General features: G+C 37.1%; 1 protein-coding gene across 1 annotated transcript; it reads left to right on the top strand.

Annotated features, from left to right (window-relative positions):
* The first annotated feature begins 459 nt into the window (after window positions 1–459).
* Window positions 460–1,443, top strand: LOC149545190 (TMV resistance protein N-like). Its single transcript, XM_089793716.1, has 3 exons — window positions 460–717; window positions 832–902; window positions 1,215–1,443. Exons 1-3 carry the CDS (start codon window positions 460–462, stop codon window positions 1,441–1,443), a joined length of 558 nt encoding a protein of 185 aa, XP_089649842.1.
* Window positions 1,444–15,573: the final 14,130 nt, after the last annotated feature.

The raw sequence follows: 15,573 nt of genomic DNA, 5'->3' as shown, positions 1-15,573 counted from the left end.
TCTGAGCCCTGATTTGCAATCAGATTGTAGGTAAACCTTAGATCTTAATCACAATCTAGGGTGGTATATAAATGTTAATGGTTAACTTCCATTGATTATGCCTTTCAGAATAGTAACCTCGAGTCACACCTGGCTCACAGGCCAACCTCAGGTCTCAGTCACAATACTTAAATGTTAACTTATTTACGGATTATAATCTAAACTAATCTGAGCCCCTGACACAACCATCTCTTAGCTCAAACTTTGGTTACAATCTAAGGTTGTACACAAATGTTAAACTTCTCTATTGACTTTGCCTTTTAAATGATAATCAGTACGATAGGGGGGAACATCTAACCAGTCCTTAGAATCTCTGAAGCATATATTGAATGTCTTTCATTATCTATTTATACGTGTCTTTACTTGAAGCAATTATTTCCTTCCATCTCTGAGAGACTGGGGTAATATAATAATTCATTCATGGCTTCTTCATCCTCATCTCAGCCCAATGCTTTTAGTGAAATTGTACCCAAAAGCAACAGCTTACAACCTTCACCATCTTCCAAAGTATTTGATGTATTCATTAACCACAGGGGTCCTGATGTAAAAGAGAGTCTTGCCCTTCACCTTTATAAACTTCTTGACAAGATGGGAATTCGAGCATTTCTTGATTCCCAAGAGCTTGAATTTGGGGATTCAGTTCCTTCTACCATTGGGAATGCCATCCGTTCTGCATCAGTTCAAATTGCAATTTTCTCTGAGAAGTATGCAGAGTCTCCTTGGTGTTTAGAGGAACTAGATCTCATGTTATAGACCAATGCTAGGATTATTCCTATTTTTTATCATGTCCAGCCGTCAGACCTTTGCTACACAGAGAAAGGGGCATATTCTGATGCATTTAGTACGTTTATAGAGAAGGGCAGGTACTTGAATAGGATCAAGCAATGGAAAAAATCTCTTTTCTCTATGTCATCCATCTCAGGCTACGTGCTCACCAAATTTAATAAGTGAGACTTTTCCCTTGTTTCTTTTTTTTCATTTTAACATCAGTGACTATTTTGTTAAAAAAATCATAATATTTTTGTCCCTCAAGGTTTTTCTGATAAAAGGCTTTATTTTTCATTGCAAATTTGGAATTTCCAATGTTTAGAAAAAGCTATAAAGAGGTTTATTTATTTATTTTTCAATCGCAAAATATTTCTGATCAAAGCTATGCTTTTATGTTAAATTTCCAGTAGTTGTAAGAAGCTCTGTAAAGAGATAGTGTATGCTATTCATAAAGAGGTAGAAAAGAGAAAACCATTACACGTGGCAAAAAGCCTAGTGGGTCTTGATGAAATTGTGGAACGTTTTGAAAGGACCTGTTACAAGAAAAAAGTGGACAAAGGCGGCATCATTGGCATATATGGGATGGGCAGATCTGGAAAGACAACTCTTGCCAAAGAACTGTTCAATCACAAGTGATCACAATACAATGAATCTTGTTTTCTCTTCAATGTGCGAGAAACAAATTGAACTCTCTTGCAAAGCAAGCTACTCATGGAATTGTTCCATGAAAAGCGTCGATTTCAAAGTATAGATGAAGGATCTAGCTGTCTTCAACATCGTCTAGCAAGGAGCGATCGCTTGGATTTCCTTGTTGTTTTGGATGGCATTGATCATGTACACCAGTTAGATGATTTAATAGTGAGGGATATGCTGAGCCCTAACAGTTTCCTAATTGTCACAACCCGTGATGAGAGGGTTTTGATTAGGTCTAAAATCAGCCTTCGTTATAAGATGAAAAAAATGAATAGGGATCGTATTAAAAAGCTTTTCTGTTGGCATGCATTCCGCCAACAATCTTTAGTGAGTTATTTTCAAGATTTGGTTGAAAGCTTTGTAACCGTGTGTGGAGGCTTATCTTTGTCTCTCCAAGTCTTAGGAGGCCATGTTTTTGGTAGTTTTTTTTTACTAAAAGAGGGGTAAAATTTTTATTGAATATCAAAGAGAGCTGAATAACACAAGAAACAAAGAGAACTACATAGCTTTATCCCAGTCCACAAGTTGATCTAGCATCTGAAATAAATCAATGGAAAGCATCCTAGGATCAAGAATGTTCCAAGCCGGCCCCTGCTCAGAGGCCCATTTAGCCAGATAATCAGCCACACCATTCCACTCGCGAGGGATATGCATAAAGGACACAAAATCCAAAGAATTGCATAATTGAATGATTTGCTGAATAACCAGAGCCAAATTCCAATCCACATGCACAAGGTTCCTATTATGCAATAAGTTCACAACCACCTGCGAATCAGTCTCACAGATGATTCTTTTCCAGCCACATAGACAACACTATTCCACTGCAACCAAGATAGCCTTGGCTTCCATGAGGTTATTAGTATGGTAACCCTTGTATATAGAAAATAGAAACTGGATATCACCAGAACTATCATGCCCAACTCCCCCAATACTAGCCAGACCAGGATTTACCTAAGAAGAACCATCAATGTTGATTTTAAGAGTGCCCACCTCAGGAGGAGACCAACGTCCCTGACGATTAACTCGTTGAGGGTGTTCCTTAGCTCTATTCCTAGAGCGGGTGTGGGGGATCGAGGGAGAGCAACCCTGAAGAGGAAAGGACAGGCGAGAGTAAATACCAACACCAATAGGATCCAAACCCCCACCGATGTCACATTTAGCAAGGAGTGTTTCCTAAAGAGAATTAACGATTCTCCCCCACAGGTGCCTGATCTAAAACTACAAATCAAGAAAGATCCTTCTATTCCTCTCAAGCCAAACATGCCATAAAATAAGGGAATGGCTAATAGTCCAAGCAACTTGAAGAAAAGAAGTCTTGGAAGGGGAATGGCCCAAATGGTCCCAAAATTTAGACAAAGAGGACACATGCCAGCACGTGCATCCCCACACACTCTACTAGAGGTGCCAAATCTGTTTGGCAAAGGGGCACTGGAAAAAAAGGTAAGATATAGTCTCTTCACTATTGCGGTAGAGAACACAGATGGAAGGCCCCTGGAAGCCTTGCTTGCAAAGATTATCCCAACTGAGACAACGATTGTAAACCAAAATCCAGAAGAAAAAATTACACTTAGGCCATGAAAAACTATTCCAAACTTTCTTCCACCAAGAGACCTCCACCTCACCAAAAAGTTGCTTTGTCAGCACAAGGTACCTAGAAGAAACATAATACTTGCTAGAAGAAGCACCTCCCCAAGCCAAAACATCAGGTTCCTGCAACGAGCTGCACTCCCTAGAAGCCAATATTTGAGATAGTTCCAGCCGATCTCCCAATGAGCCACCCAAAGGCCAATAAGAAGAAGTCTTCCATCTATAACCCGCAGCAAGGCCCACGTTAAAAGCCTCCTTATAATGAGCCACCTTGTTCCATCCAGCAGAAAGGAAAGAATCACAAAGAGCTTGCAAGTGAGGATGAGAGGAAAGGAGAGGAGGATGCCCATTCCAAGAATCACTCCAAAATAGAGCCTCAATGCCTCTATTGCAGATCCAAAATAAACTTCTCTTCACTAGGTGAGCACCAATCTTGAGGGTATGCCACACCATAGAGCCTCTTCTCTCAAGAGAAAACCTAGAAACTTTTGAAGGTTCAACACTAGGTAAATACTTATGTGACAGGATATGGGCCCAAAGCTGAGACTGACTAGTACACCAACGCCAATAGGGCCTTGCAGCAAGAGCTTGACTGCACAAGATAGCAGACCGAAGGCCAAGGCCTCCTTCCTTTTTTGGCCTACAAACAATATCCCAATTGATGAGCCTCCATTTGGTATGTTGCAAATTGCCACTCCAAAGAAATTGGTGAGAGAGGGCATCAAATTCTTTAAGAAAATACACCGGGGCAGCCTGAACCATGCTTCTGTATATGGGAAGAGCTTGAATTACAGATTGAAGGAGTGTCACCCTACCAACAGTAGAGAGCCACCTGTGAGTCCAATTATTGACCCTTTGTCGAAGTTTGTCAAGCAAGCCTAGGCTGTCTACCCCCCACAATAGGGACCCCCAAGTAAGTCAGAGGGAGAAACACAATATGAAATCTCAAGATATTAGCAATCCTCCACTGGATTGGCTCAGGAGTGTTGAAGAAAAAAATAGAGGACTTGTGGTCATTAATTTTCTGCCCAAAGACAGCCAAATAAGAATCCAAGGTGAGCCGAAAGGCTTTAGCTTCTCGAATCTGAGCTCTCCCAGCAAGGGCAGTATCATCAACAAACTGAAGGTGAGAAAGAGCAGGCAAACCATTTCCCCATTGCCATCCTTGAATCAAATTTTGGGAAACATGAAACTTGATAAGTCGACCAAGTCCCTCGGCCATAATGATAAACAAATAAGGTGAGATGGGATCTCCCTGACGAAGACCTCTAGAAGCCCCAACAACCTTTGTCGGTTCACCATTAAGAAGGACCAAGAAGGAAGGAGTAGTAACATAGCTAAGAACCCATCCAACCCAATCTTGACTGAAGCCAAAAGCAAGAAGAACTTTTCGCAAGAAATCCAAATTGACTCTGTCATAAGCCTTAGCCATATCAAGCTTAATAAACATAGCACGTTCCCTGAAAGTACACATAGATTGAATAGCTTCAGAAGAAATAACCACCCCATCCAAAATTTGTTTTCCTGCCACAAAACCCCCTTGTTCCTCAGAGATAACCATAGGAAGGAAAAATTTAAGCCTCTCTGCTAGGAGCTTAGTGATGATTTTATAGACCACATTACAAAGAGCAATGGGCCTAAAAAAGTCCAGCTGATTAGCCTCTTCCTTTTTCGGAATAAGGACTAAGAAAGTAGCATTCAAGGCCTGAAGCATTTCTTTGTTGGAAAAGGACTCCTAAACCACATCCAAAAAGTCATGATTGATAATATCCCAAAATTCTTGAAAGAATTCAACAGGGAAACTATCTGGCCCTAGAGCTTTGCCCTTCTGCAAGCTGAAGACCACCCCCTCCAATTTAGACATACTAATTGGCCTCATAAGAGAATCATTCATCTCCCTGGTCACAACAAAGGGAATACAAGACAAGATAGTATTCTCTGCAATCTCTGTTGGAGGTAAATCATCTGAAAAAAGAGCAGAGTAAAACTGAATAGCTTCCTTGGAAATAGCTTGAGAAGAAGTCAGACGCATCCCATCAGAAGTAACAAGAAAAGAAATGTAACTCCTGTTACGTCGAGCCTGCATAGATTTATGGAAAAATGCAGTGTTCTTGTCCCCTTCCTGAAGCCAGTCAACTCGAGCCTTCTGTTTCCAATAGATTTCTTCTCTAAGATCCCACTCAGCTAAATCAGCAGAAGCTTAGGATTCTGCAATGCCAAGAGCTTCTGAAAAACGCAGATCTTGAATCTGCCTGGTAATAACATCAAGACGATCCTGAGCCCTCTTCTTCATAATATGGAGATTACCAAGACATTTCCTGTTCCAATGCTTCAACTTCCTTTTAACAAATTGAAGTTTTTTAGAGAAGGAGAACATAGCAGTGCCATAGGCAGGGCCTCCCTGTCTCCACCAGTGAGCCATTAAGTCATGAAGAGAAGAGTCTCGAAGCCACATCAGCTGGAACTTAAAGGGAGGGTTCTTGGGGACAGCAACATAACTAGCTGTGAGCTTAATAGGCCAGTGGTCAGAACCTCTCCAATCAAGAATTTTAGAAGACAGCGAAAGAGAACCAAAATTCCAAAAGCAAGAAATAAGGAACCTGTCCAAGCGTTCTAAGATAGCATCATTTCCAACTCTTCGATTGTTCCAAGTAAAGAGCCCATTGTGAGGTTTGACATCAGAGAGATGTAAAAGATCAATATTTTGTCGAAGAAGCTCAGAAGAAGGACCCAAGCGAGCTAGCCCACCCCTCTTCTCCTCTAAACTGAGAATAGAGTTGAAGTCTCCAGCCACAATCCAAGGCAAGAAAGGATGACAGCTTCTGACATGCTTAATATGATCCCAGAGCTTAGACTTTCCAGGGAGATCAATAGGAGCATACACATTAGTAACAAGAATCATCTCGCCAGTCTCTAGAGAGGAAGCAACCATTGAAAGAGCCGAGAGGCAAGAGACCTAGTAAAGTGGCATAAATTTCCTAGGATCCCAGCTGATGGAAAGACCACCAGAGCTCCCCAAAGCACCAATACACTGACATTGGCCTAGAAACCAAATGTTAGGAGCACGTCTAAACATGGAGTCCACTGAAAGCTTGGTCTCCTGGATACAAAGGATATCTGGAGAATGCTCAACCACAAGATTGTGAATAGCTTTTTGTCTGGGGATGCTATTCAACCTCCTCACATTCCATGAGAGAATAATCATTGAGTAGAGTGGGGAAAATGCTCATCCAAGGTCTTGACAACCCTAGACTCTACCAATAAATCGCCTGTAAGTTTAATTTTTTCCTAATCCTACTTTTGTCCAACTCTTGAGGGAGTAGTAAAAGAGACTTTCTTAAATGGTCTTTGCATCAGGCCCAAAGCAAGAGAAGATCCCTTTCCTTTACTAGAGGCAAACACATCTTTAACCAAATCTGCCAGAAGAACATTGTCATTTTCCTGTGGAGCAGGAGAAACCACAAGGGCACCAGACTTAGGGCCAATAGAAGTCTCCAGAATATGCTGAACTACAACATCCTGGTTGCCACTAAGAGTAGAATTCCTCCCATCTAAACCAGTAGCTGCACCCTGAGCCTCTGTAGGAATACCTTCTTCTATAACCATATTATCAAGAACCTGAAAATGATTAAACCCTGAGTCCACTTGTCGATCTAGGTGAGATTGTTTTTGACCTCGCCCCTTAGTACGGTTTTAAGCCGGGATAAAACCATCCTTATCAGGACCAGTAGAACTGGATGGCCCTGGCCCCTGACTTGAAGTGTTCATATGAGCTTTCCCTGTACCTGCACTATCAGACTCAGCATTTCTTTTTCCACTAACATTTGGACCATTTCCCTTTCCATCATTAGCCATCCTTGGGCCAGAAAACCCAACAGGGGTACCATTGCCTTTGGAGGCTTGAGGGCATTGACGCTGTAAATGATCATACACATGACAAAGGTGGCAATGAAAGGGAATAGATTCATAGTCTAGCTGTTGGATCCAAGAAGAAGAGCCAAGACAAATTTCTAGAGAATCTGGCAAAGGATTGTTTAAATCAATTTCAAGACAAATACGGGCATAAGAAATAACCTTTTTGTTTAGAGATTGGTGGGCTATAGCAATCGGCTTTTTGAGCATAGTGGCAATCTGTCGCAAGATATCCTCACGCCAGAACTCCAAAGGAAGTCGCGACAAGTGGACCCAAACATGGACTCTCGAAGGAAGATCCTTAATGGAATTGAACCTCGGATGCTAGGGTTTGACAAAATGACCTACTCTATCATAAAAATATGGGCCTCCCTCAAAGACCCGGTTTCGATCTGACATGCAAGAAAAATTCACCAAAAAGTAGCTATTCCCAGCCAACATAATGTCCATATCACCTTCCACCTGCCATGAACGACGAATCCAAGCTTCCAGAGTTGCCAGGAAAATCCGAATACCAAGAAACTTGCATATCAATGCACGTGTGGCCAAATAGTCCACATCCTCCATTACCGCTACCAGCATAGGCCGATCTTGGCTACGCGAAAAACAACCATTAACTTTATTTAACTTTTGGTGCTCGCTAACATAAAATGACTCCTCCTGTGACCGCACCCCAGGAGAAGATCCATCACAACAAGAGGCTCCAGCAAGAATGAGACTTGTGGAAACCCCACTCGCAGCCATAATAGCCAGGCAGGCAAACTTTGAAAAAAAGCTCTTAAAATTTGTTTTCCACAATAAACGCAAACCCTGCACAACAATAATCGTCTAATATTGAAGCTACAAAAGGTCTCACCAGATAGAAGAGAAATGGGGCACTCTCCCTATGCATGCACAGCCCAGCGGCAACAAAACAAGCTTCTGAAACCCTCACACATAGCCGCTTCCAGTTCCTATCCTCCCTTCATGCCTTGTTTTTGGTAGTAGAGACAGGAAGTATTGGAAGTTACAATTGGATAAATGTTGCCGGAAGACATCAGGCGCACACTCAAAATAAGCTTTGATTCACTGGATAGCGAGGAGAAGAAAATATTTATGGACATAGCTTGTTTCTTCATTGGAAAAGACAAACAAATGGCCATAAGAGTATGGGAAGGTTCAGGCTGGAGCGCAAAGCATGCATTTCAAACCTTAAAAGATAGATGTCTTGTTATGGTTGATAGAGTGTATGAAACTAAATGGCATGCTGTTTTCAAAATGTATGATCACCTCCGTGATCTGGGAAGGGAAATGGCAGAGCAAATGATTCCTCCTAAACGCTTACGGCAACCTCAATATCATATATCGTTGGTATGCCTCTTCCTGTGCAATTCTTCTATGTTCTCCACTTCAGTGATTTAAAATCTTACAACCTGTTTGAAGAATTGTATGTAGCTTGATCCAGTCTTATTCCCACTGCAATACACTTTTAACATTTTTCTTTAATGCAGGCATCAAAACCATTTCAAAACATATTCATGGAAATGAATGGCCGGTGTTTCAATTCCATCTCCGATTCGTTTCAAATGACATACTCTTTTGGAAACTCAGATGGTTCCGTTCAAACTTCCCCTTCTCTACTTTCGGTTGAGCTTAGCATGTTCAAGGATAAACACTTGACTATTCCTTCATGGATTCCCCTTCAAAACTTGCAGTACTTGAGAATTAAGGGTGGATGTTTGGAAAGCTTGTGGCAGAGCGAATCACAGGTATTTTGTTCTTCCTTGTTCCCTTGAGGTGCCAATGCATTATGAAAATTGTAGACTGGTAAAAGTTATTAAATATTGGAAGCTTAATATCGGTGGTCTTGGATTTGATTTTGTGAAATATTTAGCATCATATTTCAGATTACATTTCATAATTCATCATCAGGATGTTACAGTATTTAAGTAAATGAAAAATAAGTTAGTTGCAGATCGAGACTAGGTCAGTCAGTTTGGGTTTGAAACTAATGTGTTTTTAATACTCTTCAAACACTCTGATGATGGATCCCACGATGCGCTCCAAAAAGTTTGATGTTGAAAAGCTCACAAAATCAAATCTAGAAACATTAGAATTAGTATTATTAATTGAAAATTATATAACATTAATTTTTAAAAAGTTATTGAAACTTATCAATTGTTAATTTCAAGCCCCTTTACAGTTGAAAGAGCTACAGCTTCAGTACACATCAGTGGAAGATCAGTTCCCTAATTCATTAGAAGCATTGGAAAAATTAGAAGATTTAGTCCTGTTTGGAATGGGATGGGAAGGTTTTGAAATTAGTCAATTGATGGTAATTGAAGGGAGATTGCTCTGAGAGTCACTTAATTATCTCACCAATCTTAGAAATTTAGTTTTGACATATTTGTCTGTAAGCGGGGAACTTGCTTTGAATAGGAGTAGTGGCTCGCCTAAATTTAAGGCTTCTCTGGTTAGTCTTGAAAAGATAGCCATTCATGGTGTAGAAGCTTTATCAAAGATTTCAATTAGTGGTTAGAGTTGTCCAAGCCTTAACTCTCTAGAGCTTAGAGATATTAAAAACCTAGTCGAGATTCATTTTACACAAGATAGTCGTGAATTGGGTCCTTGTGATCTGGCAAAGGAAGGCTGCTCAGAAATTAAAGAGTTAGCAAGTCTGGAGAGAATTCACATTAATAAAATTCACATTAATAAATGTTGGCAGCTGCAGAAAATCACAGGTAGTGAAAAGTTGAGAAGACTAAGATATCTATATATATCAGCAGCCCATGGAGCTATATGCGGTTGCATTAGTCAGTTACAGGTACTTATCACTACTACTACCTTCCTGACAGACAATTTGCTTTTAATTTTGAGAAACTTTTGACTCGAAAGTTTGCAAGATCAACCATAAGTAGTAAATGATGATGGCTTTCTGTGTCCTTTTAATCTTGTTAGTAGGACCTATCGAATTGTGTAGACCCACCTCAATTTTTCTAGTGAATAATTCGTATCTAATTTTGTATTTGTATAAAGAAAACAATACGATATCCAGGCACACCTCACCTCAAAAGCTAAACTTTAAATAGTTTACAACTACTTTCACTATCCTCATACCTTGAACTCCTCATAGTCGAAAGTTAAAAGAGTATTCAGTCCAAGTTAATAGTATATTGAGCGGTCTAACTTGCTTATATAATTATCTTTATTTGTTGTCGCTAATGCACCGCTGTTGTTAATTAGTTGACAGAGTTATTTTTCTGAAATACAGAGAGCCCCAGAGAATTTGATAGTGAATGGGATAGCAGCTGAAGCAACAGAAAAAATAATTTAATTGAAAGCTTTTATCGGAAGTGATTGGTAACAATTCAGTGGTTGACATTACCGGTAACTCATTAGAAACACAATCATTGAGTGCTGGGATCATATGTCTTGCGATTCCAACTTCTTTATCAGGCCATATGAATGGTATGGAATCTCTAACAAGAGAATATGTTTCTACATGCATGGTTACTGTCCCAACACAAATAAAGCATGTTTGGAAGTTCGAATTTGGTAAAGCCCCAATAAAGAGAGGGTTTATAATTAGGTTGAACAAAGATGAAGGATGAAAATGAGGGTTTATAATTAGGTTCAAAATTCTTACTGCTATGATATACTAGCAGTACCAGTGAATCAGCCTCAGCCAGATGTATGTTTTCTTCTTTTAAGTTATAAGAACATGTATTTGACCTCAAGAAACAATGTTCCTTCTATCATGGCTAAAAGCTGGGAAACCTTATTACATTGTTTCAATGGAAAATAAACAAAAACACTTTTTATAGAGTAGGAGATAATTTCCACAACAAGTCAAATTTTAATATTGCTATCAAGATTTAACTCTGTAGTTTTTGAGTCAAACCCATTGAACAATATTTCATGAGCTAAAGAAATATGAACTAAAAATATTTCTTTACAAGTAATGTAAAGAAATATAATATTTTAAAAGAACGCATGTTTACCCCTCTTTTTCCAAAAAGAATGCATCTAAATAATATTAATTAAAGTATAGTTTGTTAGTCCAATCAAACAGAATAATAAGAAGATCTAAGATGTGTTGGAATATGAGCAATACTTGAATAAAACATGATTTGATTATTAAGAGAGGTAGTAGTTCAGCAATAGACCACCCAAACATCAAATAAAAGGATTTAGATTCAACTCCTAGTTTGATTGCTGCTCTAAACTTGTCATAAAGAACACATTTAACCAAAAATCCATATATGACTTACGTAACATGTATCTATGTACATAGAAATCTTAGCAAAATAGGGGAAACAAATAAATATGGATCCATTCTACTTAAAATACTATCAAAATCCATAATTAAACATATTTGTTAGTAACACAAAGAAAACATGAAAATCCAATCACCAAACTACCCCTTGTTGTACAAAGATGAGGTGGTTGTGTTCAAGGATGATTAGATATGGCTACTATTCTCACAAGCATAAGGTTGAGGTGAGATTGTTGTTAAAATGGGTAGGGATGGCCTCCCACTTATAGAATTTTGGAGGAACCAATAGATATATGGGATTAATTGTAACGCCCCGCCAAGGGATCCAAAAGAATTAACCTAGAGTTTCACTAAGTTTGCTAAACATTTTTTTTTTTTTTTTAAAGTAAGAATGTATAACTTACACATCAAACACATAGTAGCGGAAGCAATAACATGTAATCATCAACAAACATACATCACAAGTTACATTCCTTAAGGATCCCAAGACGTTGAGTCACATTTAAATTTAATTAATTCTAAGTCTAACAACTACCACATTCATATGAAAGAATAATCAGAAAGTCCAATGTCCATAATATACATTTTCTCTGAATGCCTCTTGGCAAATTAATTCGGAATGCTCAATCATCCACTGTACATGTCACAGGGTATGAAAGGCTTAAAAGAATATACATATGTAAAGATAAAGATACATCATCCTCAAATCCATGATACAAAGTACAGTAAAATAAATGAAACTAATAACATACCTGATACATCCATACATCCATAATGATAAAACATCTATCATAAAATCTAACCATCCATCATAATAATCCAAGAACATAGTGAAGGTAAATGCCAACCAAGAAAGCTCCAGCCACGGTGACCACGGATGGATCTCAATGGTAAGAGTAAAAAGCACTACCACCCGACCGCGTGGAACCTAAATGGTCCACTCCCACCGTGCTGAGGAGATAGTCTCAAGTCCCAAACAAGGTATCAAACACAAAACACAAGTACTCTCTAAGTCTGGGAAATCCTAAAAGTACACTAACGCAAAGGTTCCAACATAGATAGACATCTAGACCCAGAGGCACCACAAAGACACGTAGGAAACCTGCTATGCAAGCGGGAAAGTGTCATCACAAAAGTCACGTAGAAGTTACCCGAGCAATCCCTTAGGAATCCCGGGTCCCTAGTGATTCCTGCGGCCACTAGTATCCTCTCGTACTGACGAGGCATACTGCAGAATGCAAGGTCGTAACCAAGCGTTCTCTCTACCCCATCCTATCCTGTACTAGCACTCATGGCATGGGAGAGAACATACAATTATCTTATTAGGTTCATTTAAGTCAGTATTTAGGTGAGATGTTTTCACTTGTTAAAACAACTTACAATGGGTTACTCCAGGCAGCCTCTTAGGGCCCCGATCCCCATTGCAAGCCACTTCCCGACACTACACATAGATAACCTACCCTAGGCTCATGAAATCGCGAATTAAAGAATCATAATAAAATCACCTCAGTCCTATACAAGCGACTGAAAAACATCATAAAAGATAATCCACAAAATTTACATCAGTTCTTCATGAGCAACAGGTAAGCATCAAATAATAATCATATGATCACAACAGTTCTCTATCAGCAACTGAAGGCATTAATGATAAATCAAAATACTGATCAAAGACTCCAAAATGGTCAAGTCAACACATGACATCATCAAGAACTTAACAAACACTTCAGTCCTCTCAAGCGATCGAAAGCAATCCAAGTATAACTGATCGAGACTCAAAAATGGTTATCAAATATAACTGATCGATGACTCCAAAAATGGTTTAGTCAGGTATCTTATATACATACACTTCAGCTTCACACCAAGAAACTGGAAAGCAATAACAAACAGTAATCACAAACATGTCATAGAGCATATCAACACATCACTAGGGTTGGGTTTAAAATATCGAGACCAAATCATCATAACGTCACAATTGCATAACACCCAAGCCTCTGGTAACAACCTAAACTGGCCAACACTCTAGGACCACCCAAACCCTAGACATAACCAGTACATAGAAAACATCATGGTTTCACAGTAGGTTTGATTTGAAGTTAAATAATAAGGTTTCAATTTTCAGTGTTTGTGTTCAAGTAAATAGTCTCATAGTTCAATTTTGATTGATAATATATTGTTGAGTTAACGTGATGTTTTCATTTCCAGTTGAACGTATGTTTTTCAAGTTTATAAGGTTCTCAGTTAACTCCACCCAATAACTCATTCATTTATCTAGTTATTAAAAATAACAATTTATTGATTTTAAATAACTATAAGTTTATTAAAATCAAAATTTGTTAATTATTAACACTAACAAATAATTAAATTTTAAACTTCAATAAATTAATCCTAAACTATTAATTAAACTTAATTAATTTATATTTAACTAAATTAATTAATAATTCATATAAAAGAAAATAATCATATTAAAGTTATTTAATTATTATTTATTAATTAATAAATATTAAATTAATTAATGAAATTAATATATAATAATTTAATATTATAAACTTTTTATATATTAATATTTTTAAATTTATTTATTATTAAACAAACTGTTACCAAACCTTATAACAAAATTACAATTTAATAACATATAATATAACCTTTCATCACATAACACAATACTAATAAAAAAAAACGCATGCTACGCGATTTATAATCGCTGCAGGCCGGTATACGGCTGCTATCGCAGTCGTCCTGCGACCATAGTCGCAGGTACGGCTGCTATCGCAGTCGTCCTGCGACCACAGTCGCAGGTACGGCTGCGAACAGCAGCTTTAGCCGCCTGCAAAAAAGGTAAGAAAAAGTGGGGGGGGTGGGTAAATCCCCCTCCCCATAAATATATATATATATATATATATATATATTTTTTTTTAAAAATTATTTATTTAGGATTTTATTTTATTTTATTTTTATTTTTAATTTTTAAAAGAAACCTTAAAACAACTCTTTCCCCAATGCATACAAATATGAGTAATTTTTTTTTAAAATTCTAAGTTAAATATATTTCTTTTAATATAATTTTACAAACAATATTCTTTTCCAATTATATCTATATATATATATATATATATATATATATATAATAACAATTGTAAATATATTCTGATAGAGAAAGTAATTCCAACCCTACGAATTTCCTTTTAATTTCAGATTCCACCCAATTGAATACAATAATACTTTAATCTAGAAACGAGGGTTTCCCCATTTTTCTTTTCTAATCCTTATGTATAGAGTAGTTAATTGACAAGCATCTAAAAATTCACAATATTTGAAATGCTTAAACTTCCATCACAAAGAATTCGGATTTACAATCCACAGACACGAAGAAGACAGGATTTTCAAATTGCATAATTCAACCCGTGATCAAACACAAGATCCTACCTCAACCTGATGCTATTATGCAATCTCCAAAAACTGTAAGAGGACTCGCTTCTCTTCAATAACTTTCTTCTGAAAATCCTTCCTAGAATTCTCCTTCTCAAATTTGCTTCCAAAAACTCTCTCCAAAATTCCTATCTCCAAAATTCACGGTCCAAATTCGTGTCCCCCAAAAATGAACCCCCAAAGTTGTGATAAGGAGTTTTCTCCTCAAATCGGGGCACTAATTGTGCGTTCACCCGAGAGGACTCTTTGCTCAACTGAGTTAACTCAAAATTATCTTTTATTAATCTTTGCTTTATCTTTTTAATGCATATTAAATGAATCATTAAATAACTTTATTTAATTTTTCCACTTGACTTCTATTTTTAATCTTTATTACTTTTAATCCCATGCGCACTTTATGAAATTAAAATAACATTATAATTTCCTCTAATTTTATCTTTTTAATTAATTTCTTTATTTTCAACACATGCTCGCATCATGCAATCTTACAACTTTTTTAATAATTAATATATTTTCACTTTTTAATTTATTTTAGAAACTTAATTGATAAAATATTTAATTAACTTAAATAACAATAATATTTAGCATTTATTTAAAAATGAACTCTAAATATATTATTATTAAATTAAATAAATATTATAATGTTCTAAATTATCCTTAAACTTTTATCTCCAAATTTAATTCTTTTTATTTAATTAATTTCTCAATTAATTAAATATAATTAAATATTAAAATATCATAATAATCTTCTATTAAATTAAATCATTAATTAATCGTTTTAATTAATTTCTTTTATATTTAAACTCATGCTTAGATCATGCGATCTAGAAACCTTTAATAATTTAATATCTTTTCCACTTTTAATTTATTTAAGAAAGTTTAATTGATAAAAT

The sequence above is a fragment of the Cupressus sempervirens genome, chromosome 7, assembly GCF_028749045.1.
Source record: "Cupressus sempervirens isolate cs-2001-9-10 chromosome 7, ASM2874904v1, whole genome shotgun sequence".
NCBI classification, from domain to species: domain Eukaryota; kingdom Viridiplantae; phylum Streptophyta; class Pinopsida; order Cupressales; family Cupressaceae; genus Cupressus; species Cupressus sempervirens.
Note: the sequence above shows the minus strand (reverse complement) of the source record. Positions and strands in the feature narration are given on the sequence as shown.

What these genes read in the sequence shown, in the direction of transcription:
- LOC149545190 (XM_089793716.1), top strand. Translation starts at nt 460, where the DNA reads ATGGCTTCTTCATCCTCATCTCAGCCCAATGCTTTTAGTGAAATTGTA. An exon ending in ATGCCATCCGTTCTGCATCA is followed by an intron (nt 718 to 831) that starts GTTCAAATTGCA and finishes TATCATGTCCAG; the next exon opens with CCGTCAGACCTTTGCTACAC. An exon ending in ACGTTTATAGAGAAGGGCAG is followed by an intron (nt 903 to 1,214) that starts GTACTTGAATAG and finishes TTAAATTTCCAG; the next exon opens with TAGTTGTAAGAAGCTCTGTA.